At 43.0% G+C, this 27,044-nt stretch overlaps 2 protein-coding genes and 2 long non-coding RNA genes across 4 annotated transcripts; 1 reads left to right on the top strand and 3 right to left on the bottom strand.

Annotated features, from left to right (window-relative positions):
- Positions 1-1,320, bottom strand: LOC146568438 (uncharacterized). The gene is made up of 2 exons (XR_014893516.1): positions 355-1,320; positions 1-51 (listed from the first exon to the last, which is right to left on the bottom strand). It is a non-coding gene; the product is annotated as an uncharacterized LOC146568438 (long non-coding RNA).
- A 5,161-nt stretch (positions 1,321-6,481) lies between these two features.
- On the bottom strand, positions 6,482-6,982 carry LOC146568437 (uncharacterized). Its single transcript, XR_014893515.1, has 2 exons — positions 6,836-6,982; positions 6,482-6,532 (listed from the first exon to the last, which is right to left on the bottom strand). It is a non-coding gene; the product is annotated as an uncharacterized LOC146568437 (long non-coding RNA).
- Positions 6,983-17,555: 10,573 nt separating this feature from the next.
- Positions 17,556-22,513, top strand: LOC146568436 (tectonic-3-like). The gene is made up of 14 exons (XM_085284489.1): positions 17,556-18,280; positions 18,771-18,885; positions 18,963-19,060; positions 19,139-19,251; positions 19,329-19,440; positions 20,146-20,258; positions 20,354-20,392; positions 20,566-20,640; positions 20,734-20,853; positions 20,928-21,026; positions 21,111-21,214; positions 21,350-21,497; positions 21,927-22,061; positions 22,166-22,513. The coding sequence occupies exons 1-14, from the start codon at positions 17,965-17,967 to the stop codon at positions 22,409-22,411; spliced, it is 1,833 nt and encodes a 610-aa protein (XP_085140615.1). The 5' UTR covers positions 17,556-17,964; the 3' UTR covers positions 22,412-22,513.
- A 27-nt stretch (positions 22,514-22,540) lies between these two features.
- On the bottom strand, positions 22,541-26,798 carry mto1 (mitochondrial tRNA translation optimization 1). Its single transcript, XM_085284488.1, has 13 exons — positions 26,655-26,798; positions 25,705-25,907; positions 25,422-25,621; positions 25,202-25,319; positions 24,796-25,094; positions 24,594-24,706; positions 24,128-24,318; positions 23,845-23,975; positions 23,502-23,706; positions 23,236-23,407; positions 23,038-23,147; positions 22,800-22,957; positions 22,541-22,708 (listed from the first exon to the last, which is right to left on the bottom strand). The coding sequence occupies exons 2-13, from the start codon at positions 25,892-25,894 to the stop codon at positions 22,541-22,543; spliced, it is 2,055 nt and encodes a 684-aa protein (XP_085140614.1). The 5' UTR covers positions 25,895-25,907; positions 26,655-26,798.
- Between the last annotated feature and the right edge of the window lie 246 nt (positions 26,799-27,044).

Here is a 27,044-nt window from a genome sequence, read left to right as displayed (position 1 = left end):
CCAGTTCTCATTGCAGGGTTTATTTGTCTCCCTAATGAAGGCACTGTAAAACTACAAACATAAGAAAAGCATATTAAAACATACATCTGGAACATAATATATTTCTCACATTACAAAGTACAGACTGAAGACTTAGCAACTTGAACTATAGCTGGTATAACCAAGAAAAATAAATGAAAACATGTTAACTCCAAATCCCGCTAGCTTGATGCTAACACACAATGGAATTTCCTATTGACATGCTAACACAATTAGCATCGGCAATGCAGCTAACATGCCGGCTTCAAATATGAGAGTCAACAACCCATTTTACATCACATGCTTAACATGAACACAGAATATAATCGTACTTACAAGCATATATTTCTCATGCTCCAGTACAGCCAACTTCAGAGCTAATATTTTGTGTGCTGGTATCAACTTGGCCAGACTCCATGAACTTTTCCTATATTTACTAGAGAAACTTGAGTACACAAACCCGCTTCCTCCCCCTAGTGGGGTGGTGGAGCTACTGCACCCAGCAGTGGCAGCACACTCCCCGCCTGGTATAATGAATTATACCACTACCCATTCCCTGGATGTAGTAGTAAAACAACCTCCGACACTGGCCGCAAATACACTTTAGGAGTGCCACTCTTGACTACCTTCACTTCCACCTTACGTACTCTATGATCTTGGCTAGGAAAGGCTTTAATCACAAGTCCAACAGGCCACTCAGTCCTTTTTACTTGCGAATCCTTCATCAGTACAACATCTCCCACTTGAAGGTTTGGCTTCTCTGTTGTCCACTTTCTCTGTGTTTGAAGCGTGGTCAGATACTCCGTTTTCCACCTCTTCCAAAATGCATCAGCAAGTGCTTGGACCCTTTTCCAGTGTTTGTTGGACAGATCATTAACATCAAAATCCCCAGAGGGAGCAGTCAACGTATCTCGTTTCTGTGTCAACAACATTGATGGGGTGAGAACTGCCGGTGCTTCTGGGTCAGAAGACACTGAGACCAATGGTCTTGAATTTATAATGGCGGTAACCTCTGCCATCAGGGTGACAAGTGTCTCATGTGTGAGGTACGATGGATTCAGCCTCAGAAGAAGAGCATCTAAGATTCGCCGAGCGATACCAATCATCCTCTCCCACACCCCACCCATGTGGGAAGAGTGGGGAGGATTGAATATCCAAGTACACTTGTTGCTTTTAAGGTAATTCCTCACCTCAGAATCTGATGTGTCAAGTCTGAGTTCTTTACAGGCTCCAGTGAAATTTGTTCCCCGGTCTGATCTGATTGTTTTGATCGGCCCTCTTATGGCACTGAAACGTCTGAGCCCATTGATGAAGCTTGTAGTGGTCATAGTCTCTATAACCTCAATGTGCACAGCTCTGGTAGTCAAACAAGTGAACATTACTGCCCATCGTTTACTTTCCGCATGCCCTCCTCTTGTTCTTCGGGCAGTCACCATCCAAGGTCCAAAAACATCCAACCCTACATGAGTAAATGATGGATCTGGTGAAAGTCTTTCAGATGGTAAGTCTGACATCTTCTGGTCCTCCATTTTACCTCTCAGCCTTTTGCAAGTTACACATTTGTGTATCACACTAGATACAAGCCTTTTCCCCCCAATCAGCCAAAGTCCTGCCAACCTAATAGCTCCCTCCGTGAAATGGCGTCCTTGGTGCGCAGCCTGTTCGTGATATCTTCTGACCAATAATGTAGCAATGTGCGTCTTGGGAATGACCAGAGGATGTTTATCATCAAAAGACATAACGGCTGAGGACATACGGCCGCCAACTCTTAATAGCCCATCTTTGTCCAGAAATGGTGTCAGCTTTCGCAGTGGACTTTGTTTTGGGATTCGGTCCCCTTTGGCTAGACACTGCAACACCCTTGCAAAGGCATCTTGTTGTGCAGTTTTAATGATCACTTTTACTGCTTGTTCTTCTTCATCCCCAGTGTTGCCACCATGTGTATCCGCAACACTCCTTGCCTTTTTGATTAGTGTGGAGACTGCACGAGTCAAAGCTCTCCAAGTGGAAAATGTAAGAAACCTTTGAGCTCCAAGCGAGCTTTCTTTAACCATTGAGCTGAAGGTCGTTACTTCAGAGCGAACTTCTGGATCCACCTCCGGATGTATCAGCTCAAAGTCATCACTCTGGGGAAGGAGTCGTTTTGAAGGGCCCAATAGAAATGATGGTCCAGTGAACCAATTGGTGCCTTTGAGAGCTGCAGCAGTTGTTGGCCGAGTTCCATGGTCTGCTGGGTTTTCTTCAGTGGTGATGTAATGCCACTGATCTGGACGAGACGACTTTCTGATCTGTGCTATCCTGTTTGACACATAGACATAAAACCTGCGTGAGGTGTTATATATGTAGCCCAGTACTATCTTGCTGTCAGTATAGTACTTCACAGAATGAATGTCAATATCCATTTCATCTTGGATGAAGACTGCCATTTCAGTTGCCAAAACCGCAGCACAAAGCTCAAGACGGGGCACGGTGTGCGCTGGGTGTGGGGCCAGCTTTGCCTTTGCCATAACAAATCCCACGTGGATATCTCCTGTTGCAGAAATTGTTTTCAAGTAAGCCACAGCAGCTATAGCCATGACTGATGCATCTGAAAACACGCACAACTCTCTGTGCTGAGTCTGTGTAGACAAAGACACTGGAACATATAGTCTTGGGATCTGGAGCTGATCTAAGTCTTTCATAGAGTCTTTCCAGAGTTTCCAGTGTTCTTGTTTTGAAGCTGGCAATGGTGTGTCCCAGTCATACTGTTCAATGGAGAGGTTTCTCACTAAATGTCTTCCTCCCACTGTGACTGGCACTACAAATCCCAAAGGGTCAAATAAACTGTTCACTGCAGACAAAATCCCTCTTTTTGTCAAGGGTTTCTCCTCCTTCGACACACAGAAGGTGAAGTTGTCTGTTTCCAGATTCCAAATTAGACCTAGACTCCTCTGAAGAGGTAGTGACTCCACTCCTAAGTCTAGATCTTTCAAATCCTTGGCCAAGTCTTCTGGTGGGAATGCTTGCATAACACTGCTGCTGTTCGATGCAATCTTGTGTAGCTTAATGTTTGATTTAGCTAGCATCGCTTGGGCAGTGCGCAGGACACCAGTGGCTTCTGCTTCATTAGGAAAAGATGCAAGTCCATCATCCACATAAAAATTGCGTGTGATGAACTCCCTTGCACTGGTAGTGGAGTCATCTGCTTGCTTAGCAGCTCGTCTGAGGCAGTAAATGGCAACTGCTGGTGATGGACTGTTGCCAAATACATGTACTGTCATTCGAAACTCTTTCACTGCTTTCTGGAGATCATTGTTTTCATACCATAAGAACCTCAGAAAGTTGCGATGTTCCTTGCACACCTTGAAGCAGTAGAACATCTGCTGCACATCCGCTGTAACTGCTATAGGTTCTCTGCGGAAGCGGATCAGAACCCCAAGGAGAGTGTTGTTCAAGTCGGGTCCACTCAGGAGCACATCATTGAGGGAAACCCCTTCATGTTTGGCACTTGAATCGAACACTACCCTTATCTGGTCAGGTTTTTGTGGGTGGTAAACCCCAAATATTGGTAGATACCACCTTTCCTCACCTTCTTTTAATGGAGGGGCCGGCTCTGCTTGCTTTTCAACAAACATTCTTTGCATGAAATCGATGAAGTGTTTCCTCATTTGTGGTTTTTTCTCCAGAGTTCTCCGAAGAGATGCAAGACGCTTTAAAGCTTGAGGTCTGTTATTGGGAAGGTGGTTTCGTGGTGACCGAAAGGGTAATGGGGAAACCCAAGTATTGTAACTGTCTTTATAGACTTGTTCATCTAATGTCTTCAAGAAACTCTCGTCATCGATTGACATTGCCGGGACGTCATCATGTTGTGTCCTTTGAAACACCTGACTGGCAAACTCACTTTCCTTACTTTTCAAGTGTTGTGCAGAGCTTTGAAGACTTAGGTTCGAGGTGTGACAACCAAGCTTTTCTTTGACTAGCATATTGTTTGGACATGCACTCAAGAGTGAAGCTCGTCCATTTGGTAGAATGTTGGTCTTGTATACACAGATGTTGGATGTCTTATGCACTTCTCCCAGACACACTTCCCCTACGATCACCCAACCAAGGTCGAGTCGTTGAGCATATGGTTCATTATGGAGACCATTATGTTGTTCTCTGACTTTGTGCACACGCAGAATGTCTCTGCCAAGGAGAAGGAGGATGTCAGCTTCTGGATCAATTTCTGGGATTTTTCCCTTGATTGCCTTCAGATGTGGGTAGAAATGAGTGACTTCTGGGGATGGGATTTCCGTCCTATCATCAGGTATCATATCACACTCAATAAGAGTAGGCAGGGGAAGCTGTGTGGTGCCATCAAGGGACTCCAAAATGAAGTCACGGGCTCGTCTCCCTGCTATCTCCACAACACCTGAGCATGTTTTCAGTGTATACGGCTCAAGCTGTCCTTCAATGTTGAAGATGTCAAAAAAGTATGTTTTAGCCAAGGAGCGATTGCTTTGTTCGTCTAGAACAGCATACATCTTGACAGCTTTCTCTGGTTGTCCAGCAGGATACACTCTGACCAAACATATCTTAGAGCATGACCTTGAACCAACTGAGTCTCCGCATACTTCTGTGCTTTTTGATGTCACGTCAGCCACACTTGCTTCTCCTTCTCTTTCTTCCCCGCCATACCCTTCACTAGCCACCAGGCTCTCTGCATTTTGAGGACGAGGATTGGGGTGTAGTGCGGTGATATGTCTTTCACTACCACAATCTGTGCACTGCACTGATTTAGGACAATCTTTGGCCATGTGCTGCACAGAAGAACAACACTTGAAACAAATGTTCTTGTCCTTTAAGTATGCCTTTCTTTCTTCCAGGGTCTTACTTTTGAAAAGACGGCATTTTCTGAGAGGGTGAGGCTTGCAGTGTAATGGACACTGTTTATCGGGGTCCAAGTTGTTCTTGCCTGTAGGAACGTTTGGGCTGGCTGCCAGATTACTTGCTATCTCCGTCCTCTTAGCAGAGACATGTGAACGATACTTCTGTTGTGTCATTGTCTCGATTCTAGGATTGTTGGCGTTGGCACCGGTTACACACGAAAAACTCGGGTCATTACGAATTTTAGCTTCTTCGTTCACAAGTTTCACAAAAAAGGAAAATGGAGGATAAGACACTGCATTCTCTCTCTTGAACCTCGAGGCAGCTGCAACCCACTTCTCCTGAAGGTTGTATGGGAGTTTTTCCAGAATCGGATTCACCCCGTGGGCTGTATCGAGGTGTGAAAGGCCTGGGAGATGACCGCTTGTCTTTGCAGCATGAAGTTCTAGCAGAAGATCCCCCAACTCTCTCAAACGCTGGTTGTCTCTGTTCGTCAGCTTCGGTAAATCCTGGATTTTCTTTAAAAGTGCATGTTCAATGACTTCTGGTGCGCCAAAACACTCTTCGAGTCTCTGCCACACCATCTGAAGACCTGCAGTGGGATTGTTTATGTACGCAGCCCTGACTCGCTTGGCTTGTGCTGCTGATTGTGGCCCGAGCCATTTGGATAGCAGGTCTAGCTCTTCTTGAGGTGTTACACCCAGATCTTGAATTGAACTTAGAAAGGAAGCCTTCCAAGCCCAGTAATTTTCTGGTCGATCATCAAACCTCAGCAGGCCTGAGCTGATCATCTCTTTCCGTATCAGGTATCTCGTTAGATCAGACGTGTCAGCATGACTACTCCTTACAGGTGTGGGTGTCCATACCTTAGACTGAGGATGGTGATATCGATCATAGTTTGCTGGCTCGCCTCCATAGCTCCAGTTGCAAGATTCTCTCTTTGGGCTCAAAGCACGGAAGACTGGCAAAGGTGTGAATTCTTGGTTGTTGCTCCTACTGGGCTGATGGATACTTGGTTCCTTGTGAGCTTTTGGTGTTGCATCGATGGCCGTGGCTGGCTGTGGCACCAGAGAAGATAGGAGTTCTGGATGATTAACTTGTGGAGTCTGCAGATCGTCACCGAGTTCTGACTGTTGCTGCACATACTCTTGGACTCGTTCTAATGGGCTGATTTGCTGCATGCCGTCCAGCTGGGGCTGTTGTGGGTGCTCACTCTCTTGCGCAGATGCTTCCCAAGCTTGAGCCTCAGCTAGGGCTGCTGCAGCTGCCTTCTGCGATTTGAGTACGTGTAGCTCTGCATCCAGATCTGCTTTCTTTTTAAGCTGCTCGGCCTGTTGTTTTAGGATGCTGGCTTCCTGCTTAGCAAAGGAGAGCTGAGCACGGGCAGCTTCTGCTTTTGCTCGTGCTCTGGCAGCAGCAGTAGATGATGATGTAAGCTGGCTGGAACGTAAAGAACTGGACACTTTTGACCTTGTTTCCAGCGTCTCATCCATCCTTTCTTTTAGAGAACTATCTGGCTGATGAGAATGATGCTTTTTTACTATTCTGCCCTCCCTGTACGTTGATGCCCAGTTTGGCAGATAGATAAACAGTTCTTCAAAAGGAGAGGCAAAGGCTTCCAGTTCTCATTGCAGGGTTTATTTGTCTCCCTAATGAAGGCACTGTAAAACTACAAACATAAGAAAAGCATATTAAAACATACATCTGGAACATAATATATTTCTCACATTACAAAGTACAGACTGAAGACTTAGCAACTTGAACTATAGCTGGTATAACCAAGAAAAATAAATGAAAACATGTTAACTCCAAATCCCGCTAGCTTGATGCTAACACACAATGGAATTTCCTATTGACATGCTAACACAATTAGCATCGGCAATGCAGCTAACATGCCGGCTTCAAATATGAGAGTCAACAACCCATTTTACATCACATGCTTAACATGAACACAGAATATAATCGTACTTACAAGCATATATTTCTCATGCTCCAGTACAGCCAACTTCAGAGCTAATATTTTGTGTGCTGGTATCAACTTGGCCAGACTCCATGAACTTTTCCTATATTTACTAGAGAAACTTGAGTACACAAACCCGCTTCCTCCCCCTAGTGGGGTGGTGGAGCTACTGCACCCAGCAGTGGCAGCACACCCCCCTTTTCACAAAAATCATGTGTTTCCTTGCTTTGCTCCACGGCCTTCTGCGGCTCTGCTGTTCGGCTCTTCTCAGAGGTCAGCTCCTGGCCGAGCCCCAACACTGGGTTGAGTCAAACGATGATTTTAATGATCACACGCGTGGGAGATGGACACCGTACGCAGACAGCATCAGATCTCAAAATGGTGGAGCATTGATCAAACTCTTATAGCCTCTAGTGGCCCCCACCTAATCATAAAAGCCTAAACATTCACATGCTTTCTCTCACACGGCGCCTAAGCTACGACCTTGGCTCCCTGTTTATCTGCTCCTGCTGAGATGGAGCAGAAAACCTCTCCAGTATATTCTGTTCCCTTCTAATCAGACAAATAAGGCGATGACTTTCTGTGAAGAGTATTTCTTATAACTCAGCAGTATAATGCATCATAAAACAATATCATTCATTCACAATAAATCAGCAGTCTAATGTAATGCAAATCAGTTTAACAAATGCAATAGTTATCACCTTCTTCTAATTCAGGAGAATAATGCAAACTAAAACTACATAATAATTCACAATCTTTAATTAGGGGTATAACATGGCATAAAATAATATTATAATCCCACAAACCGTAAATTGATGGAACACTGTCATATCTTCATTAATAGTACCGTTCCTGACTTGAATACAGCTTTTCTGCTTTACCACAACCAGTTATGTCTGAGGTGGATCTGAATCCTCCGTTGGACACAGTACAACGATCTTTGCCCGCCTCTAGTGTGCACATAAATTTGTCTTTAGGCAGAAACATACTGATAAGAGCAGAAATGCTCATTAGCAGTGTAGTGGTAGTAGTATAAAATAATTTTATTATTATTATTCATTGTTTGAAGTTTTGATGCAAGGATAAAAAAAACAAAACAGGAAATAACCATGTTTATGATTAAGAAATGTTATGTGCTCATTCTTGTTCTCACAGTGTGCAATTTCTATATCAAAATGTCCATTTTCAAATAAGATTTTCAGTTTCCTGATCTTTCAATCTGCACAATATAACAAAATTATATTATTTAACAAACTGCTATAAGTGGTGGCCATTAATTATAATCAGTAGTACCCACCACAAAAGAAGGATATCGTTTCCATGTCTTAAAAAAGAAGCCAATGCTGAAGTGCATTAACCCTGGATTCTGTGTAATAACCAGAAGTGTCTGCTCTGGTTCTAACAGAGGTGTCAAACATAAGGCCCGGCGGCCAGAATCGGTCCAACCAAGACTCTAATTCAGCCCCACTGGGCAGCTTTAGAAAATGTGAAGGAGTTAAGAGATTTTGGAACTTTTAACTAACTTTTCATAAGTTTTACACCTTTTCCTGATGCTAAAAACGTTTAACCCTCAGTGCCATTCATACTACGCCAAAGTAATTAAATAATAGATAACAAATTAAGTCACAGGAAAGTTCCTGTTTATGTGCTATTATTGAGTTCACAATAAATTAACAAACACTTTATTTGTTGTAATCAGAGGAGAGTCAGTGCAGTGAACTTTGTAACCATGTAGCTTCACTGGTCTTAACATCCCTAGTCTAGATTAAGCTGCATGCATGTTTGTTGTGGCGGAGCAGCCGGAGTGTTTGAGCTGTGGACCCAAAAGCAGACACGGGAGAACAAAACTCAATCTTAACAGAAAGCGAGCCATTTATTGAGGCTGGCATCCGAAGCAAAAACAAGACAAGGCGAGTTGCGGAAAAAAGGAAACTAAAAACTTAAACTGGGCTAAACTAAAACTAAACATGAAAACTGTGACATGGAGACTTGCAGTGACATGATACGAGATAAGCAGACAACCCAACACTAAACAGAGGGAAACAGAACGTAAATACACTGAAGGATAATGAGGAAAGTGGAAACACCTGGGAAACAGAGATGACATAACAAGGAAACAAGACTTTCAAAATAAAACAGGAAACATGTACAGACATGAACTGGGACACGCAAGCTTGAAACAAGAGACAGAGAGAACGAGCGAGAGTGATAGAGCAACACCGAGGAGAAAGACGTGGGGAAAGTACACAGACAAGGAGATAGAAGAATAGAATAGGTAGAATAGAATAATCCTTTCATTGTCCCACAAGGGGAAATTTGGTTGTATCAGCAGCAAAAACACACATATACAAACAGAACAGGACACAGAACAGAAACACAATTTTTACATATTTATATCATGGACAATAGTTACCAAAGCAGAGTACTGTACAGTTATTAAAAATAGAGTGCATATAAGAGGCAAACCCAGGTTGTAGTGTGCAAACAGAGCAGGATACTGAAAGATGTTTAAATAGTTAAGAATATTTAGAATAATTAGAAAAGTGCAGATTGTGTATTGTACCTGCGCATTAAAAAATTGACATGTAACTTCCAATAAGTTAGTGTATATATAAACTGAGAAAGGTAATGTGCAAGTTATAACACATGACAAACAGAAAAAGACACATATACAAGGAGAAGTGGATGATAACATGAACTAGACTAAACCTAAACTAAGACAAGCTAATAATAACCCTAGAACTTAACATTATCTCATAAGTAATCAAAAAATGCAAAATAACTCAAAATGCTGGGTCACAGCCCCGGCCCCCTGACAATGTTGTTGTTATTGCTCTTTCTTTTTTAGTTGGGAGGCTGAATGTCCCCTTGCCTTGATAACTGTCTGGTCAGTTAAATTCTTTTACCAGGTAAGGTGAGCAGGTTTTGTCCTTTGACTGCTCAGTAGCCCAGATTCTGCCTAAATTATTAACAGCAGCAAGTCTTAATAAGCTGACTTAGATCTGACAGATACAGCACACTAAATTTGGTTGTGTTTCTGGCTTCTGGAGACAGTGGATGCTCTAGTCAAGAAAAATAAAGAGAACTTGTTTCTAGTTTTAAGAATTTCTTCTGTCAATCGTACTAAATATTTTGACTTAACATGAAAAATAGAGCCAAGCACAAACAGGTTTTATACAAAGACTTTACAGCTGGGATGAACTCAGTGCTGTGACCATGGAGCATGCTTTTAGCACCTTATCTGAAGCATTTATTCCTGTTCTGCCTGGAAAACATGTTGGGATGTGTTTACTGATATTTCTATTCCATTTCTAAGGGATATCCTTTTGTGATTTTCAGCTTTAGGAAATTATTTCATAAAAATATCCCACATACAGCCTGTAACATACATGCTTTAAGCATTCCAACATGCAGTTCTGCAGATAAAGGTCAAAATGTTTTTCTCGTCCCTCACCGTGTTAGGTCCAGATGTAGGCTGAGTAAGTAGAACAACAGCTGTGTTAAATCTGTGCAACTCCCCACATTCACATCTGGGGAATCGCTCGTGTTTGCTTCTCTTGGCTGTCTGCTGTGCAGCTCCATCAGGGCAGGTATGTATTTCTGGAAATGAAACAGCAGTCAAATGAGATTTCATTAATAAATCAACAGCCTGAAACCATTAAAGATTAAAACAGGGTACACCTCACTGCGTACGGTACACCTCACTGACAGGCAATAATAAGTCAAGGCTAAGTGATTGCTCATTTTCTGCTGAGATTTTCATGGTAGTTTTCAGTTGACCTGCCTAAAATCAAACTAATTACTAAAAGAAGTGATTTTAATTTTGTATCTTTCCATAAAAGCTTCATTCCACTGTAATCCACTTCATTCAGTCCACTTGCTGGCAGATGGGGGGCATTTTGACTGAAAAAGGACTCCCTGCATAAATGAATAGTAGCAAAACACATGGTGATTCACAAGGAGATGCATTATTAACAAAAAGTTCTTTGTGTTCTTGATGTCTCAGAGAAAAATGACAGCACAGCAAGAGACGACTGAGTAAAGAAGGAGTTCAGAGCATAGTCGAGTTTTCAAAATATTACTATTCAATACCTAAAGTAGTAGAAGACAGCAGTGCAGATGTGTCATTTTGTTCTACTCTATTTTGCAGTGAGCAAAGTCCAACATGGAGTTAAACGTTTACATTTTATTGCATAGTTTTAATTATCTGAGCTTATATACTGTTTTGTTTGTTTGTTTGTTTGTTTGTTTGTTAATTAGTTAGTTAGTTTATTTGCTTGTTTTAATCAATTTTAAATCATGCTTTTTATTTGTTCTTGTTTCTAATGTCTCTGTAAAGCACTTTGAATCACCTTGTTGTTGAATTGTGCTATACAAATAAACTTGCCTTGCCTTGCCTTGCCTTATCTGAGCGAGGCTAATGTACCATAAGCTGATTATTTTTTATCTTGTACACACAAATGTGTCCTTGAACAACTTATTATCTTGTATGTGGTAATTATTTATCATGTGCACAAACAATAATTTATTACACATGACATCGCCAGGGTTGTTTTCATGGTAATTGTGGGCTTTTAATGATTTCCTTGAACTGATTGCACAGCATGCATCAATGACTTTAAAAAAGTAGAATTGATGGCACATGTTTGAATTTATTTTGGATTTTCTTTAATACAACGGTCAGAATTGTACATACAGGCTCAAATATATACTTACACAGTATATATTTGGTTAATGTCCTTTATCAAGTTACACCTTGACCAGACACTGTTTGTAGCTAACAGCTGGCATCTGGTATAAATCAGGCTGAATATTTGACCGCTTTTCTTGGCAGAATCAATAGTTTATTTAGATCTGTGGCCCTCCTGGCACGGACTTCTAAGTTTTCTAAGTGCAGTCCACAAATTTTAAACAGGGTTGAAGTTGGGGCTTTGGGCCGGCCATTCCAGAAGCTTAATCCATTGCTAAAACCACTTTTGACTTGTTTGGCATCATTGACCTGTTGGAACAACCAACTATATCCAAGATTTACCTTTATGGCTGTTGATTTGAGGTGAAGTTGAAGAGTTTGACGATCATCCTCCGTCATTATTCCATCCGGTTTGTGCAATGCACCAGTATCACTGGCAGCAAAACATCTCAAGAGCATGAATCTACTAGCACATAAATACAAGAATGGTCTCTGTTGTAGACTAATCCATTAAGGGATAGTTTATTGGAAGCTTGGTGTTTATGGGTTTTATACAAGAAGATGTGGCATGCACCAAGCTGACAAAACAGCTATCTTTGTGTGGTCATGCAGTGGAAAAAGTGCATAACCACACAGATGTCTTAAGTTGATGATGAAGGAACACTGAGTTTTTCTCATATGAAACACAGGAAGATGTGAATTCTGAAGCAGTTCTTGCTTTTAGTGATCCAATGCAGAGTTTACACTGCAAAAGATTGAATTAACATTGAGAGGGGAAAACAACAACTTATGTGTGACCCATGAGGTTGTCCTGTTGGTTCTCTTCTGTTTGTGTAATTAGCTTTTGCCATTTTATTTCTTTAAGTGAAACTGGTGGGTGGAGCTGACCTGGCTCACATTTCACTACACCTGTGCAGGCTCGGCTTGGCTTGGAGGGACAAGAGCAGTATATCAAATCCTCCAACACCGTCTTTTCCAGTGGCTGACAGAGCTTTCGTTTCATATGCACACACTCATACATTTACCATCCATTCTGACATACTGACAGTCACATAGTTTTGTTTCTTTATTTAGCTGAAATACAATCTGAAGACTATGTGTGGTCTCACCTCATATTTTTTGCAGGTTTAAAACTAAAATCATCTCCAGCTGCAATAATAAAGTGGTATCAAAATTAATCCCCAAAAATTTATTCTGTTCATCTGGATATAGCGTTTTCAGCAGGAGAAACATTTAGTCACTCAAGAAGGCTAGCATTCTTAGACAGAGATTTCCATCAGTAATGGGGGACATTTAAAAGTTAATATGTACCGTAAACCTACGCATACGGATCAGTTTTGAAAAGGCCACAGCGGCCAGGGAAGCAGAAGACCATCACATCAAGAAGGCCCTGAGTAGATGTGGTTATCCCATGTGGTTATCTTAGTTTCAGTAAGGCAAGGCAAGGCAAGTTTATTTGTATAGCACAATTCAACAACAAGGTGATTCAAAGTGCTTTACAGAGACATTAGAAACAAAAACAAATAAAAAGCATGATTTAAAATTGATTAAAACAAGCAAACAAACAAACAAACTAACTAATTAACAAACAAACAAACAAAACAGTATATAAAATCAAAACAGATAAAATCAGAAATAGATAAAATCAGTAGTTAAAATGTTAGTTTTGAAATTTAAGCTTAAAAGTGTGGATTTGGTGCTTTATTCAAATGCAGCTGAGAACAGGTGAGTCTTCAACCTGGATTTAAATAAACTGAGTGTTTCAGCTGATCTGAGGCTTTCTGGGAGTTTGTTCCAGATATAAGGAGCATAAAAGTTGAATGCAGCTTCTCCGTGTCTGGTTCTGACTCTGGGAACTGATAAAAGACCAGATCCAGATGACCTGAGGGATCTGGAAGGTTCATACTGGGTCAGGAGGTCATTGATGTATTTTGGTCCTAAACCATTCAGAGCTTTATAGACCAGCATCAGAACTTTAAAGTCTATCCTCTGACGGACAGGCAGCCAGTGTAAAGACCTCAGAGCTGGACTGATGTGGTCCACTTTTTTGGTCTTAGTGAGGACTCGAGCAGCAGAGTTCTGAATGAGCTGTCTGACTGATTTTTTAGGTAGACCTGTAAAGATGCTGTTACAGTAATCAAGCCTACTAAAAATGAATGCATGGACTAGTTTTTCCAGGTCCTGTTGAGACATCAGATCTTTTATCCTTGATATATTCTTGAGGTGATAGTAAGCTGATTTTGTTATTGTCTTAATGTGTTTTTCTAAGTTTAGGTCTGCATCCATCACTACACCCAAATTTCTCGCCTGGTTTGTGGTTTTTAGATGTATAGATTGAAGTTCTCTGGTGACCTGTAATCGTTTTTTTTGGCGCCAAAGACTATTACCTCAGTTTTGTTTTTGTTTAGCTGGAGAAAATTGTGGCACAGCCAGTCATTAATTTCCTCAATGCATTTACCAAGAGCCTGTACAGGGCCTTGGTCTCCTGGTGACATTGTGATATATATTTGTGTGTCATCTGCATAGCTGTGGTAGTTTATTTTGTTGTTCTTTATAATCTGTGCCAATGGGAGCATGTAAATGTTAAACAGAAGGGGTCCCAAGATGGAACCTTGGGGAACTCCACATGTGATACTTGTCTGCTCAGATGTGAAGTTACCTATTGATACAAAGTATTTCCTGTTTTCTAAGTATGTTTTGAACCAGTTTAGTACAGTTCCTGAAAGACCTGCCCAGTTCTCCAGTCGTTTGAGTAATATGTTGTGGTCAACTGTGTCAAATGCTGCACTGAGATCCAGTAAAACTAAGACTGACATTTTTCCACTGTCTGTATTCAGACATATGTCATTAAACACTTTGGTCAGAGCAGTTTCAGTGCTGTGGTTCTGTCTAAAACCTGACTGGAAGGCATCATAGAAGTTATTCTGTTTTAATAAGTAATTGAGCTGTTGAGAAACTGGTTTTTCAATGATCTTACTTAAAAATGGGAGATTTGAGATCGGCCTGTAGTTGTTCATTTGTGTCCTGTCAAGATTGTCCTTTTTCAGTATAGGTTTAATTACAGCAGTTTTTAGTGGTTCCGGAAACACACCTGACATTAAAGAAAAGTTGACGATCTGTAACAGGTCTGACTCTAAAGTCTTTGAGACCTTTTTGAAAAAACTTGTTGGCAGGACATCTAAACAGCAGGAGGAGGTGTTCAGTTGACCTAAGATGTCCTCCAGGTCTTTGCTGTTAATAGGGTGAAACTGTTTGATGGTGTTTAAACAGTTTTTCGGTGGACACAGTACATATCCTGGATCTGCTGTTGATGTACCAATTGCTTGTCTAATCTTTTGGATTTTGTCTGTGAAGAATTTGGCAAAGTCATTGCAGGCCAATGGTTGAATGAAGTTCAGCTGCCACTGACACAGGAGGGTTTGTTAGCCTGTCAACTGTAGAAAATAAGACCCGAGCAGTATGGCTGTTTTTAGTGATGATGTCAGAGAAGTAGGACCTCCTTGCACTCCTCAGTTGTAAATTATAATTGTGAAGTTTCTCTTTATAGATGTCATAATGAACCTGGAGGTTTGTTTTTCTCCATCTGCGCTCAGCTTTCCTACACTCTCTTTTTTCATTTTTCACTAGTGTGGAGTTTCTCCATGGAGACTTTTTCCTTCCAGAGATAACCTTCACCTTAATGGGAGCAATAGTGTCCATTACATTTAACATTTTTGCATTGAAGCTATTGACGAGCTCATTGACTGACCCTCTGGACAGCTCAGGTGTTAATGGGAAGACCTGGTTAAAGATCTCACTACTGTCTTCAGTTATACACCGTTTTGTGATCACTGCTGTTGATATATTTGTGTGGGCTGAGATTTTACTTTCAAAGAAAACACAGTAATGATCAGACAGGCCCACATCAGACACAGTAATGTTTGAAATGCTCAGGCTCTTGGAGAGCAGTAGGTCAAGAGTGTGTCCTCTATTATGTGTGGCCTCTGTTACATGCTGAGTCAGCCCAAAGTTGCCCAGAGTGTTACTCAGGTCTTTAGTCCCTTTGTCCTGAGGGTTGTCCACATGGATGTTAAAATCCCCAACAATAATTACACAGTCGAAATCAACACAGATCACAGACAGCAGTTCACTGAGGTCATTAAAAAAGTCTGTGCAGTATTTGGGAGGCCTGTAAACATTAAGAAACACAACTTTGGATGGGGCCTTCAGCTGTAAAGCCACATATTCAAAAAGACTGAAAACTTCCAGGAGATAGCTGCTTACATTGAAATGATTAATTAAATAAGACAGCAACCCCTCCTCCTCTCATGCTCACCCTGGCCTCACTGATAAACTGTAGTTAGGAGGGGTCGTCTCGATGAGAACAGCTCCACTGTTACTTTGGTCCAACCAAGTTTCAGTTAAAAACATAAAATCAAGGCTGTGCTCAGTGATTAAATCATTAATTAAAAATGTTTTCCCAGCTAAGGATCTAACATTTAATAAAGCCAACTTAAGTGTTTTAGAGGCATTACTTGTCCCCTCGTGTTTGGGAGCAGTCTGTGGCACACAAGGTATGTTTACTATATTTAAAGATCTTTTAGAGTGCAGCTCTCTGTGTTTTGACCAGGCCACATGTCTCCTGTCACCTAAAAGTACAGAAATTTTAAAACCTTCTAGTAAACAGGGTCCCAGCTTCTCCTGGGAAAAGTCACCACTGCCATAATCCTCGCAGCCCGGACCCTCCACACATCACACATCAGACTGCGGAGACAGAGCATGAAGGTGGTAAGGAGGAACTAAGGGGGGCGAGGCTGGGCAATGTGACTTCGATTGCTCTGTTGAGGGTGGGGCTCGATGGCGAACCTTTGGCTGCTCTGGTGGGGGGTTTATGGGGGACAAAAAGGGATTGGGCCGGGGGGTAGATCTGAGCCCAGCATTGACCCGCTCCATCATCTCCTCAGTGAATTTCAGGTATGGGGAGGAGGGAGAAAGGGAGGGGGAGGAAGGTGATGGGGGTGATGGCCTGTCAGGGGTTTGGGGGACCTTGGGTCCCTGGTCCTGGTTGTTGGTGTTGTTGAGAGAGTTGGAGGCAAATAGGGACCCCTCTTCTTGCCTCAGATGTCTCTCCTTTCTGAGGCTCTTCCCAGGTGGGGGCAAATGGAGCTCCTCCTCAAGGTTTCTGCTGGGCTTTGTCTGTTCTTGGAGTACTGTTTGTTCCTCTTTATGAGATAACTCCTCATTTATCTCAGCCTTGGCACCAAGCACAGATGGATGACGTGTGGAATAAAACAAGTTGAAGGTGAACAGTTTCACCCCTGACTTGTTAAAATTAAATCAATTTGCTTTAAACAGATGCCTGCGTTCCCAAAAAATATTAAAGTTGTTGATAAAATGCACTGAGTGGTCAGTACATGCTGATATGAGCCATTTATTCAGTGTAAACAACCTGCTGAATCTCTCGTCTCCTCCTCTGACAGGCGGTACAGGTCCACTGATGAATACAGCTGCATTCAGAGAGTTTACAGTATTTAATAATCCAGTAAAGTCCAGTTTCAGAACCTCCGACTGTTGTTTGGACACATCGTTTGACCCTGTATGCAGAACAATGTTTGTCACAGTTGGATATTCATCTGCAATTTGAAGAATTCTCTCCTTCAGGTTGTTGACCATATCGTTAGGAAAGCAGAGGACTTTAGTGTTCTTACCGCACATCCTTTGTACATCTTTTACGGCAGAGTCACCCACAATCAGAGTTTCAGGCCTAGCCTTTAGCTTTCCCTGTGGCCTTTTACTTTTCAAAAGATTTTCGGACCTTACTTCGCTACTTTTAGATGGATGGTTGTCCGATATAGATCCAGGGTTAGTTTTAGTTTCTTTAATGGGAGGTATTTGAGAAAGAGGTGAGATTGAAGAACTCCAAACCAGCTATTATAATATAAAAACTTTGCTCAGATAAACATACACCCCAATGTCTCTTCATGCTACATGTGTCAGTCATTAGACTATTATGCATGTATTCTGTGTTGGTTACATTATTAAAAACAGTTATTAACAAATATTCTAAGTCTAGTTTTAAATAATATCTCAATCAAAAATGATTCTTTTTTCAGATTTAGTTATAGTTTTTAGTTTGATTTTAGTTAACTATGTTAACCTTGCTCGTTTACTGATTGTGGTGAATTCATTAACCTGAAATGACTGCGTCTTCTCTTTTACGTGCTTTACGGTAATTTTCTCTTAGAAACGGAAGTCTCAATGAGAACTTCCTTAGTTACAAGACGCTCGCACTCCGATTGTGTGTTGATTTTTTAGCTTGTAGCCTTCTTGCTACGTTTTCCAACGTGTTTAAGTCATAAAGACAAAATTTATTTGACCTTTAATTTAATTTTACTGTGACGCGAGACAGCGGAGAAACTCTTCGGGTAAAGTGTCCATATTCCCGCTCGTTTTTCATGGCTCTTTAGAGGAAATGACTTCCATCCAGTGGTGTTTTTTACCCCTTATATTGACGGTCATATGTGGACGTCTGGCACACGGAGCTACAGACCCAGTGGGGAGTTCCTCCATCAGTGCCACCCCCGCTAATGGGGAACCGATCAGCTCTGCCACCCCTGAACCGAGCGGTACGGAGGCCGTGAACTCCACTGGTGTCAACACCACGGAGGTCCCTACGCTTGCCACCGTGAACTCCACGATGAACACGACGCTGTCCGCGACCGAAGCGCCCACTGCGGCCGCCGAGAGTCCAACTGCAACCACCGTCCAGCGTGCGGTGTCTCCACAGGGTAAATTACACCTCCACCTACATCATAGACCTGTGTCAAACTCTGGCCCGCGGGCCAAATATGGCCCGCAGCCTAATTACATTTGGCCCGCGAAGCCATACCAAATTATTATTAGAGCTGGCCTACTGGTATTATACAGCTAATATATATATTGTTTAGTATTAAGCTTTGCTTGTTCCATATTCAGTTTTTCAGCAAAACTTGTTTGACTCCATAAGAAAAGATTCATTCTTAAATCTGGAGGAAGATTTTTTTCCAATAAATATTAATGTTAGCCCGCGACCTTGTTCCAGTTTTGAATTTTGGCCCACTGTGAATTTGAGTTTGACACCCCTGACCTACATCGTTTGTTGGGGCGGTTAAGTCTTTTTGTTGCTTCGATCAGGCTTCCCGCTAATTACTCAAGCTAGACTTTGTGGATCTGACGGTGATACCACACCTAGCATAAGTACTCCCAAGCATGTCCAACCCTTTTCCTGATGTTTTCCAGCGTGTCTCTGTGATTTAACCCCTGGTTTCTGTGACATCGGCTGCTGCTGTGACACAGCTGACTGTGGGGTCCCTAGCTTGAGCGCTGTCTTCACTGGATGTCCGCAGAGAGCCATGTGAGTGTTGGTCGTTAGCTCTATAACACGTGTAGTACACAGCTTCAGCATTTAAAATACCATTTTTAACTTTACAGATCAGGTGTTTGCATTGAGAAATGGCTGATGTTCAGAGCCAATGTGGATTCGTCTCTTATCACAGTGACCGACTCTCTGTTTTGTGTGCAGCCTTCAGGTAAATGGCATAACTTTTTTTTTAAAAATTACAGGTAAGGTCAACGTATATCATTATCGTTTTCCAACCTCCAAACAGATAACACGTCCCAGTCTTTCCCAGCCCAACCTCAGCATCCAGTTTTAGGGGACTCGTACCACTTCTCTCTACAGAAGAGTCCAACTGTAGGCCCCAGCAGAGGTTTTTACATGGTAAGTGCTCACAGACTTAAATAATTAAAACAAAAAAAAGTAAGATATTTGAAATCATCACAACTTTTTTTCTGTAGGTTGATGATGTCATCCAGACATATTTCCCCAACTCCTCCGTGCGGGGTCTCCTCCGTCAGCCATCTCCAGGACCGGCAGCGTCAGCTTTTTGCATCGACCGCAACCCTGCAAGTAAGATCACATAAAAAGTTAAATGTTGAACTGTTGAGTGGCAAAGTGCTGTTACACCATTTTAAGTGCAGCCCTGCCACCTAGAGTTGCTTCTTCATATTTACTTTGGACAGTTTTGGGAGAATTAGTTTAGGATATTTTCTACAGATGTCTTAGACACAGCAGCCCAACTCAGACGTGTGGGTTTGTGGCAGTATACATGATAGCCTTTTATACTGGAGAGGCCAGCAAGTATCCTATAACTGACTCATCTCTTAGCCCCTCCTGATCAAGGACCAATCTCCACATTGTGTCCCAGGCTGAGCCCAAACACTGTTCAGAGGAAACGCCGCAATATCATTCTTTCTGCTTGTTGCCATAGGTGACGGTAGGAATGTAGACTGATTTCACACTCAGCTCTCTTGTCACGACAACAGTCCGTACAGAGACACCACACCAATTTGTGTGCATATGGGGGTGCTCAGAGGAAATCTTGCACATGTTTTAAGGCTCCATCACTACTAAATAGGTGTTAGAGTGATGTGTGCTGCCATCCAGGTGATGACTTTGTCAGGAAAAGACTTGCACACAACCACATTCTGCTCATATTGTACTGTAAACAATGTCTTACTTATCAAAAGTTGGTACACACATGCAGAATTATTACAACAACACGCTGTTTCCTACGCCACATTTTATCCACCTTAATTCCTCCCCTTCTTGTAGAGTTCTTGAGGTCTGTGTCTCTGTCTTGTGCACGGATGGTGACTCCTCAGTCATGCATCACAGATCCAAGCCTCAGCGCCAACTCCTACTTCTCCGACCTGCATCTCGTCAAGGTCAGCGAGTCCATTTGCACTAAATCCTTTTAAGTGCATGATTAGCTGTGAGACTCTCACCGCAGATGGACTAATATCGTGTTTTTCTGTGACAGATCCCAAAAGCTGAGATGGCACCAGTGTCAGATTTTCTGGTAAGTCGTACATTGCTGTTGTAAATGCGCTTTGACACTCCACTTAAAATACTTTGTCTATAGTACATGTACTACACTGGAAAGGCAAAAATAGGACTTAATAGTTGTTGCTGGGCTAATATTTCACAGTTATTGATTATTCTTACAGGCTAATGTTTTCCTGACTGTTTTAGATCCCAGTGACCAACCTGTCAGTTTGGCCTTCACCAACGCTGCGGAACAGCTCCTGTATTAATGCAGTGCAGAAGGTGAACAAGTGCACAACTGTGTGGTGAACCACGAGTGCTCAAGTGTGTGACGAAACATTGACGTTGACTCTGCTGTTTCTGCCTTTCCTGCAGGTGAAGTTTGTCATATTTTACACCGGCAGAGGGGAACTCGCAAACGCAACGGTTGATGTAACCCTAGCCGACGTGAATCAGAGTCAGCTGTTGCTCCAGATGCACTCCGTAGAGTTCCAGGTAGAGCCAAAAGAATTAAAAAAACTAATTTTAAACAGTTTAATGTGCCAAGTAATGTCGTTTTTCTCTTTTAGCTGACCAAACCGATTCCCACTCCCGCAATACTGAACCCTGCAGTCGGACTTAAAGTTGGATCTCCTCTCATCGGTCGCTTTTTAAAGGAAGCGATGCCTGTATCCTAACTACAATTTTAAGATTGTATCTTTTAATTTATCTGCCAAGCTTCGGGGAAGTTTGGCTCCTTAACAGTGAGCCAGCTGACCTCACTGGGGGTGTCACAAAGTGGGACCTGTTCCCCTGATACAACCACGCGAACGCCCATCCTCTTCACGCACAACATCATCACTGGCTGCACATTCAGGTGAGTCTGCATTATTTCTTTTTGCCTCTGTTGTCTGTGGTTCTAGTTAGCTTACATTAGGACAAGTGGAGATGTCGCTAAAATAATGAGCAATATCCTCTGCTTTTTAAAAAAATTTTATTTCCGTGCTACAAGCTCTCCAGCCAACGACTGCTCAGAGCTGCGCTCGCAGATTTATGGGATTTTGCAGGGACTTGCTACTCCTGATGAGATCGCCATGAGCTCGGGCTCCCAGCCAGACTGGGCGAGAGTCCTCACACAGGAGTGTCCCTTCAGCCTGCAGGTATAACCGAAATCTGACCCCCATACACCGTTACAGCTGTTCTGGTGTCTGCAGCAGCACCTAGTGTCGGTGCTTTGTATCTCCCTTCAGCCAGTCGCAGCAATTCAATTCAGTTTTATTTATATAGCACCAAATCACAACAACAGCTGCCTCAGGGCGCTTTATACTGTAACCCAACAATCAAACCCCCTATGAGCAAGTGCTTCCTGTTAAAAGGGAGTTTTTCCTTCCCACTGTCGCCAAAGTGCTAGCTCATACAAGATCATCTGATTGTTGGGGGTTTCTCTGTATTATTGTACGGTCTTTACCTTACAATATAAAGTGCCCTGGGGCAGCTGTTGTTGTGATTTGGTGCTATATAAATAAAACTGACCTGAGTATCTGTACACAGACACGTTTCACAGAGACATTTATGTTGTTCCTTCTCAGGAAACGTGTGAATCAGGCTGTGTCCTCCCTCACTCTCTCTCCATCGAAGTACTGTGGGCTCGCCTGGGTCCCCTCGACATTCCCCAAAACTACATCCTAGGGGCCAGATACCTTTTCCAGTGTCAAAATTTCAAGGTGTGCTCTCTACATCTCACTTTTTTCTCTGTTTTTTCTGACAAATTGACCTTTAACATTCCTCTCCTCCTGTCTTTATTTTTTGTTTTCTTTTTCCTCCTCAGTGTCCTCTGTCATCCTCTCTCGCTCTGACCACTAGAGTTACGTTCGCTGACAGCACAGTCTACCCAGAACCCCCCAGGGGTTTGCCTCAGCCTTTCTGGAAGTTTCCTTTTGGCTTCTTCACGAGAGGCTCCGCTGAGCTGGACGGCCACATTATTATGAACAGCAGCAGCACAGAGAAGGTCACATGGAGTTTAATGCTGCTCACAGTCATGTCACTAACAGGATTAGAATTCCTCTGCAGGTAACTTGACGGGTAACTGGAGCAGCACTGGAACTCGAGGAAAAGTTTTCTAAAATACCTAATTTATTGTTTCAATTATTTCTCAGAAATAAATACATTTTCACAAGACAGTTTGAGTCATTTTTAGACTGCATCACTGAGGTAAAGAGGCACTGTTTGCACACAGCTCCTCATCTCTCTGCGCCTCCTGCTGTCGCTGGTTTCTGTGCGTTTCCTTCTTTTTCTCTGTGACGCGCACATAGTTGAGGAGATTGACGACTGCAGCGGGAGTTATACCTTCCAAGCGAGTAGCAGCTCCCAGCTGGAGGACAGAGCAGAAGAGTCAGGGCATATTTTTTCTCTTTTATTAAAATAAATATTTCACACTATTATTTTGAAAGGAGTGGGCTCACTGTGCTCGGTCGAACTCTGTCCAGGATCTCTCGAACTTCGTCGGAAAGCGACACCGGCAGAGAGAAATAGTCAATGTCCTGCGGCAGGGACATGTTCTCCTCCCTCTGAATTCTCTCGATCTCTTTCTTGTTTAAGTCGCAGTGAGGCTTGTACACAGCTGCGTGACAGACAAGAGAAACGTTTTAGCAAGAGTTTTATTGTAGATTAACATTTCAGGCGGGGTTATTTTTTTCTTACCTTCTATCTTAAGTCTCTGTGCGAATTCCATAAAAGACGAAAGGCTCTCGGGGAAGGCAGATGCCAACATTTCAAAGGTCACGTCGTTGTACTGAAGAAGATCTAAGCCACTGAAAAACAAACATTAACGGGAAACATTTTTAAACTGTTGTGACATGAAAAATTTAATTATTAGCTTGGCAGATATCTATCGCTCACGTCAGTAAGGTGCTCTTGGTCTCACTGATGGGAACACTGGGAAGCTTCTTCTTCCAGCTTGATGTAGACAGAAAGAGAGCCTGAAGGGCTGTCAGTGCATCCTGGAGGCTGTTCCTCACTCTTAAAGACTCCTGGTAGCGCACGGAAGACACACATCCCACCTCCTCAAAGCCTGATGGGAAACAAAAGGTAATGAGAGGAGGAAAAGAAGGGGAAAAAACAAAACAAACGCAAGCACAATGACACGTTGAAGATGCTACACCTACCCTTCGGGGTCAGGCGGAGGTCGGCGTTGTCCGGCCTTAGAGAAGTTCGAAACTCGGCCCGGCTGGTGAACATGCGGTAAGGCTCTGTCACGCCTCGACTCACCAGGTCATCAATGAGAACTCCAATATAGCTCTCTGTTCGAGACAGCGTCACTGTGGGCATGGAGAGCGCCGAGCGGGCAGCGTTTGCTCCCGCCCACAAACCCTGCTCAGATAGAAGAAGAAAAATCAGTTACTCCTAAGCTGCTTCCAGCTGTGTGTGTGTGTGTGTGTGTGTGTGTGTGTGTGTGTGTGTGTGTGTGTGTGTGTGTGTGTGTGTGTCTTTAAGGAAAGAAGCAGCTACCTGTGCGGCAGCCTCCTCGTACCCCGTGGTTCCATTGATCTGACCGGCCAGAAACAGACCTTGAGTGCTCTTCACCTGCAGCGCCGGGCTCAGCTGAGTGGGACACACAAAGTCGTACTGCACGCCATAACCTGGAAATCCCAGAAAACAAACATTAGACTTTCAGTTCTGGAAACCAGCTTACTTCTGTCAATCCATTTTTTTTAGAATTAGGGAAGAATTGAGGGAACTGTCACTGCTCTCACTTGTTACTAGGCAGATCAAACAGGATCTAAAGACCTACCTGGCGTGTGGATCTCAGCTCTGCGCATGGGAGGGATTTCTCTGATGAGGCGTAGCTGTATGTCAGGGGGCATTGTCATGGACAGACCCTGTGGATACAGGAGGTCAGAGGTCACGCCCTCGGGCTCCAGCCACACCTGGTGGCTTCGGCCTGGAAAGCGCAGCACTCTCGACTCGATGGAGGGGCAGTACCTGTTAGAGACGAAGACTGCACGTCATTCCAATTCAGCTCGATTGTTTCAGTTTTGCATAAAAATTTTATGATACACAGTTACACTGATGTTTTTGTTTTTGTGGCATTTTCTTTGCAAAAACCTTCATGTTAAAACGAATCTACATGCTTTATTTTGCATTAATGAGCAGAAAATGATGGAATAACTGAAGTGATTCCTTCTGAGTTTCAAACCATTGAGTCCAAAGTGTGTGTGTGTGTGTGTGTGTGTGTGTGTGTGTGTGTGTGTGTGTACCTGGGACCTTTGGTGTCTTGCTGTATGTGACAGTTTAGTTGAAGGCTCTCCCTCACCACTCTCTCCACACCCGGTGTAGTAAAGGTGAGGTAGCAAGGCAGCTGCTCTTCTGGCTACAGAGGGTTACGTTTCAAAATAAAGCAGGAGGAACAATAAACTAGACAGTGAGTTAAAGAATAAAAGTCCATTCATTCAGCTGTACCTTGCAGTGGGTGTGGGTATTGAGGAAGCTGAAAGGAGTCGGGTGACTGTCAGGGAGGTGAAGCTTAGCCAAAGACAGGTCTACTGAGTCCTTCACAATCCTGGGAGGGGTACCGGTCCTCAGTCTGCCTGTCCTTAGCCCCAGCCTCTCCCTCAGCGTATGGGACAGCCCAGCGCTTGATGGAGCGTCTCCAATCCGACCCCCGGGGGAGGTAGTTTGACCCACAAAGAGGGAGCCAGACAGGAACGTACCAGTGGTAAGAACCACTGATCTGGCTGAGATGGCGTGGCTGCCATTAGCTGGTTGTTCAGGAAGTGCAAAAAACATGAGAAAGTAAATTCAGTGTATAATATGTACCGTTTGCCATTTAGGTCCTTGTCCTTAAAAGAGGTAATCTGCTGTGTACCCAAACGTATCCCAGTGACTCTGTGGTGCCCGGGCTCCTCCGGGTTTGGTTCTGTTACCAACAGCTCCTCCACTGAGCCCTCCACCACGGTCAGCCTGGGAGTGGACAGCAGCTCGGACTGAAGAAAAAAATATGTAGAAAACAAACATTTTAATTCACTCGCAGACAAATATTTTACTTTAATGGACGAGTAATTCAAGTTTTGGGTTTTTTTCTTAACCTGAATGAAGTCTCGGTAGCGCTGACGGTCCAGCTGGGCTCTCGGACCCCACACGGCAGGCCCTTTTCTACGATTCAGGATGGAGAAATGAATCCCAGCCCAGTCCCCTGCCCGACCACACAGCCCATCCAGAGCATCAACCTCCTTCACGAGCTGGCCCTTCCCTACTCCTCCCAGGGAGGGGTTACAGGACAGAGCACCTGTGGGAATATTATCAGAGAAGTCTAGTTTTCCCTGCTGGAGGAAAAAGAGCTTCTTTGTTTAGGTGTCCCTTTATCCTCACCGATGGTGTGAATTTTCTGCGTGATGAGGAGTGTTTCAGCCCCAACTCTGGCTGCTGCCGCCGCTGCCTCGGTCCCTGCGTGACCCCCGCCCACCACGATGACATCATACTGATGTCCGGTGAGGTGACCGACATGTCTGGAAACCGGTGAGAGGAGACTGTGCAGGAAGGGAAGCTTCTTTCTCAACATGTGAGACGCACACCTGTCAGAGTAAAAGTTAAATGATGGTGTATCCCTGTTAGATACTTCATTACTTTCGTGACCCATCAGCTTTATTTCAACTCTCAACTTGGAAAAATAACTTTGTTGTTTACAGTGGGTAAAATAAGCAATGAACATGTCACCAACTTTCTAAGTAAATATATTTCTAAAGGTGATTTTGACATAAAAAAATCTCACCAGATTTCAGTAACAATCCATCCAATCCACACATCCAAAGAAATCAAAACATAGATGCCATGATGACAACGGCTGAAATCTGTCAGTAACTGGAAAATAATCCTGGCATTTATTGCAGATTAATATCAGCTGGTTCATTCCAAACTTGACCTCAGTTTCCTGTTCCTGACTAAAGTAACACCAGGTGTGGTTTTGTGCTGCTGCAGCCCATCTGCTTTAAGGGTCCACGTTATACACACTGAGAGATGCTCTTCTGTGTACCTTGACTGCAAGGAGTAGTTGTTTGAGTTACTGTTGCCTTCCTGCCAGCTGGAAACAGTACGCCTTTCTCTGACCTCTGGCATCAACAAAGCATTTTGGCCCTAAATCCAATTTAATTCTAAAAATTTGTTATGTTGAACATGTACAGCTGTGAATCAAACCGCATCCTCGCTCTCTGTTAGTAAGAGCACAACGTACAAATACGTAAACAGTTTAAATACGGCTTCGTTTACTCAGCGCACGTGTGGATCCACAACAAACTCTCCCCTCAGGTTTGAAATGCACTTACGGTTTATTTGGGAGAAGGCGTATTGTTGTTTTTATTTCAGACTCTCTGTAGCAGAAACTGAGACTAACAGAAAGGCAAAGATCATTTAGGAAAATTACCAAACTCCTGCTACATAAGTCTCCCTATGGAGGCCGCCATGATGTCTGTAGCTCACAACCGTAATAACTGGTTTACAGACGCACTGAAAAAAACGATGCTCAGCATGTTTCAGCCTTTCGCCTGTGCTGTTGGTGTCTTCGTTTGGTTAATGTTACAATCATGAATCAAATATAATAAATTAATAAATAAATACATGCGATCAATACAGATAGGAAAAAAATAATGGGAGATGATTAAATTAACAGAAACCAAGGTGGTGATTTATAAACAAAACATTAAGTGTTCTGTATG

Source organism: Mchenga conophoros, linkage group LG8, assembly GCF_057382185.1.
Source record: "Mchenga conophoros isolate Kocher_MC1m ecotype Shallow Benthic linkage group LG8, M_conophoros_male_GT1.1, whole genome shotgun sequence".
In the NCBI taxonomy this organism is placed as follows: Eukaryota; Metazoa; Chordata; class Actinopteri; order Cichliformes; family Cichlidae; genus Mchenga; species Mchenga conophoros.
The sequence above is the reverse complement of the archived record's forward strand: the minus strand, read 5'-3'. Positions and strand labels throughout refer to the sequence as shown.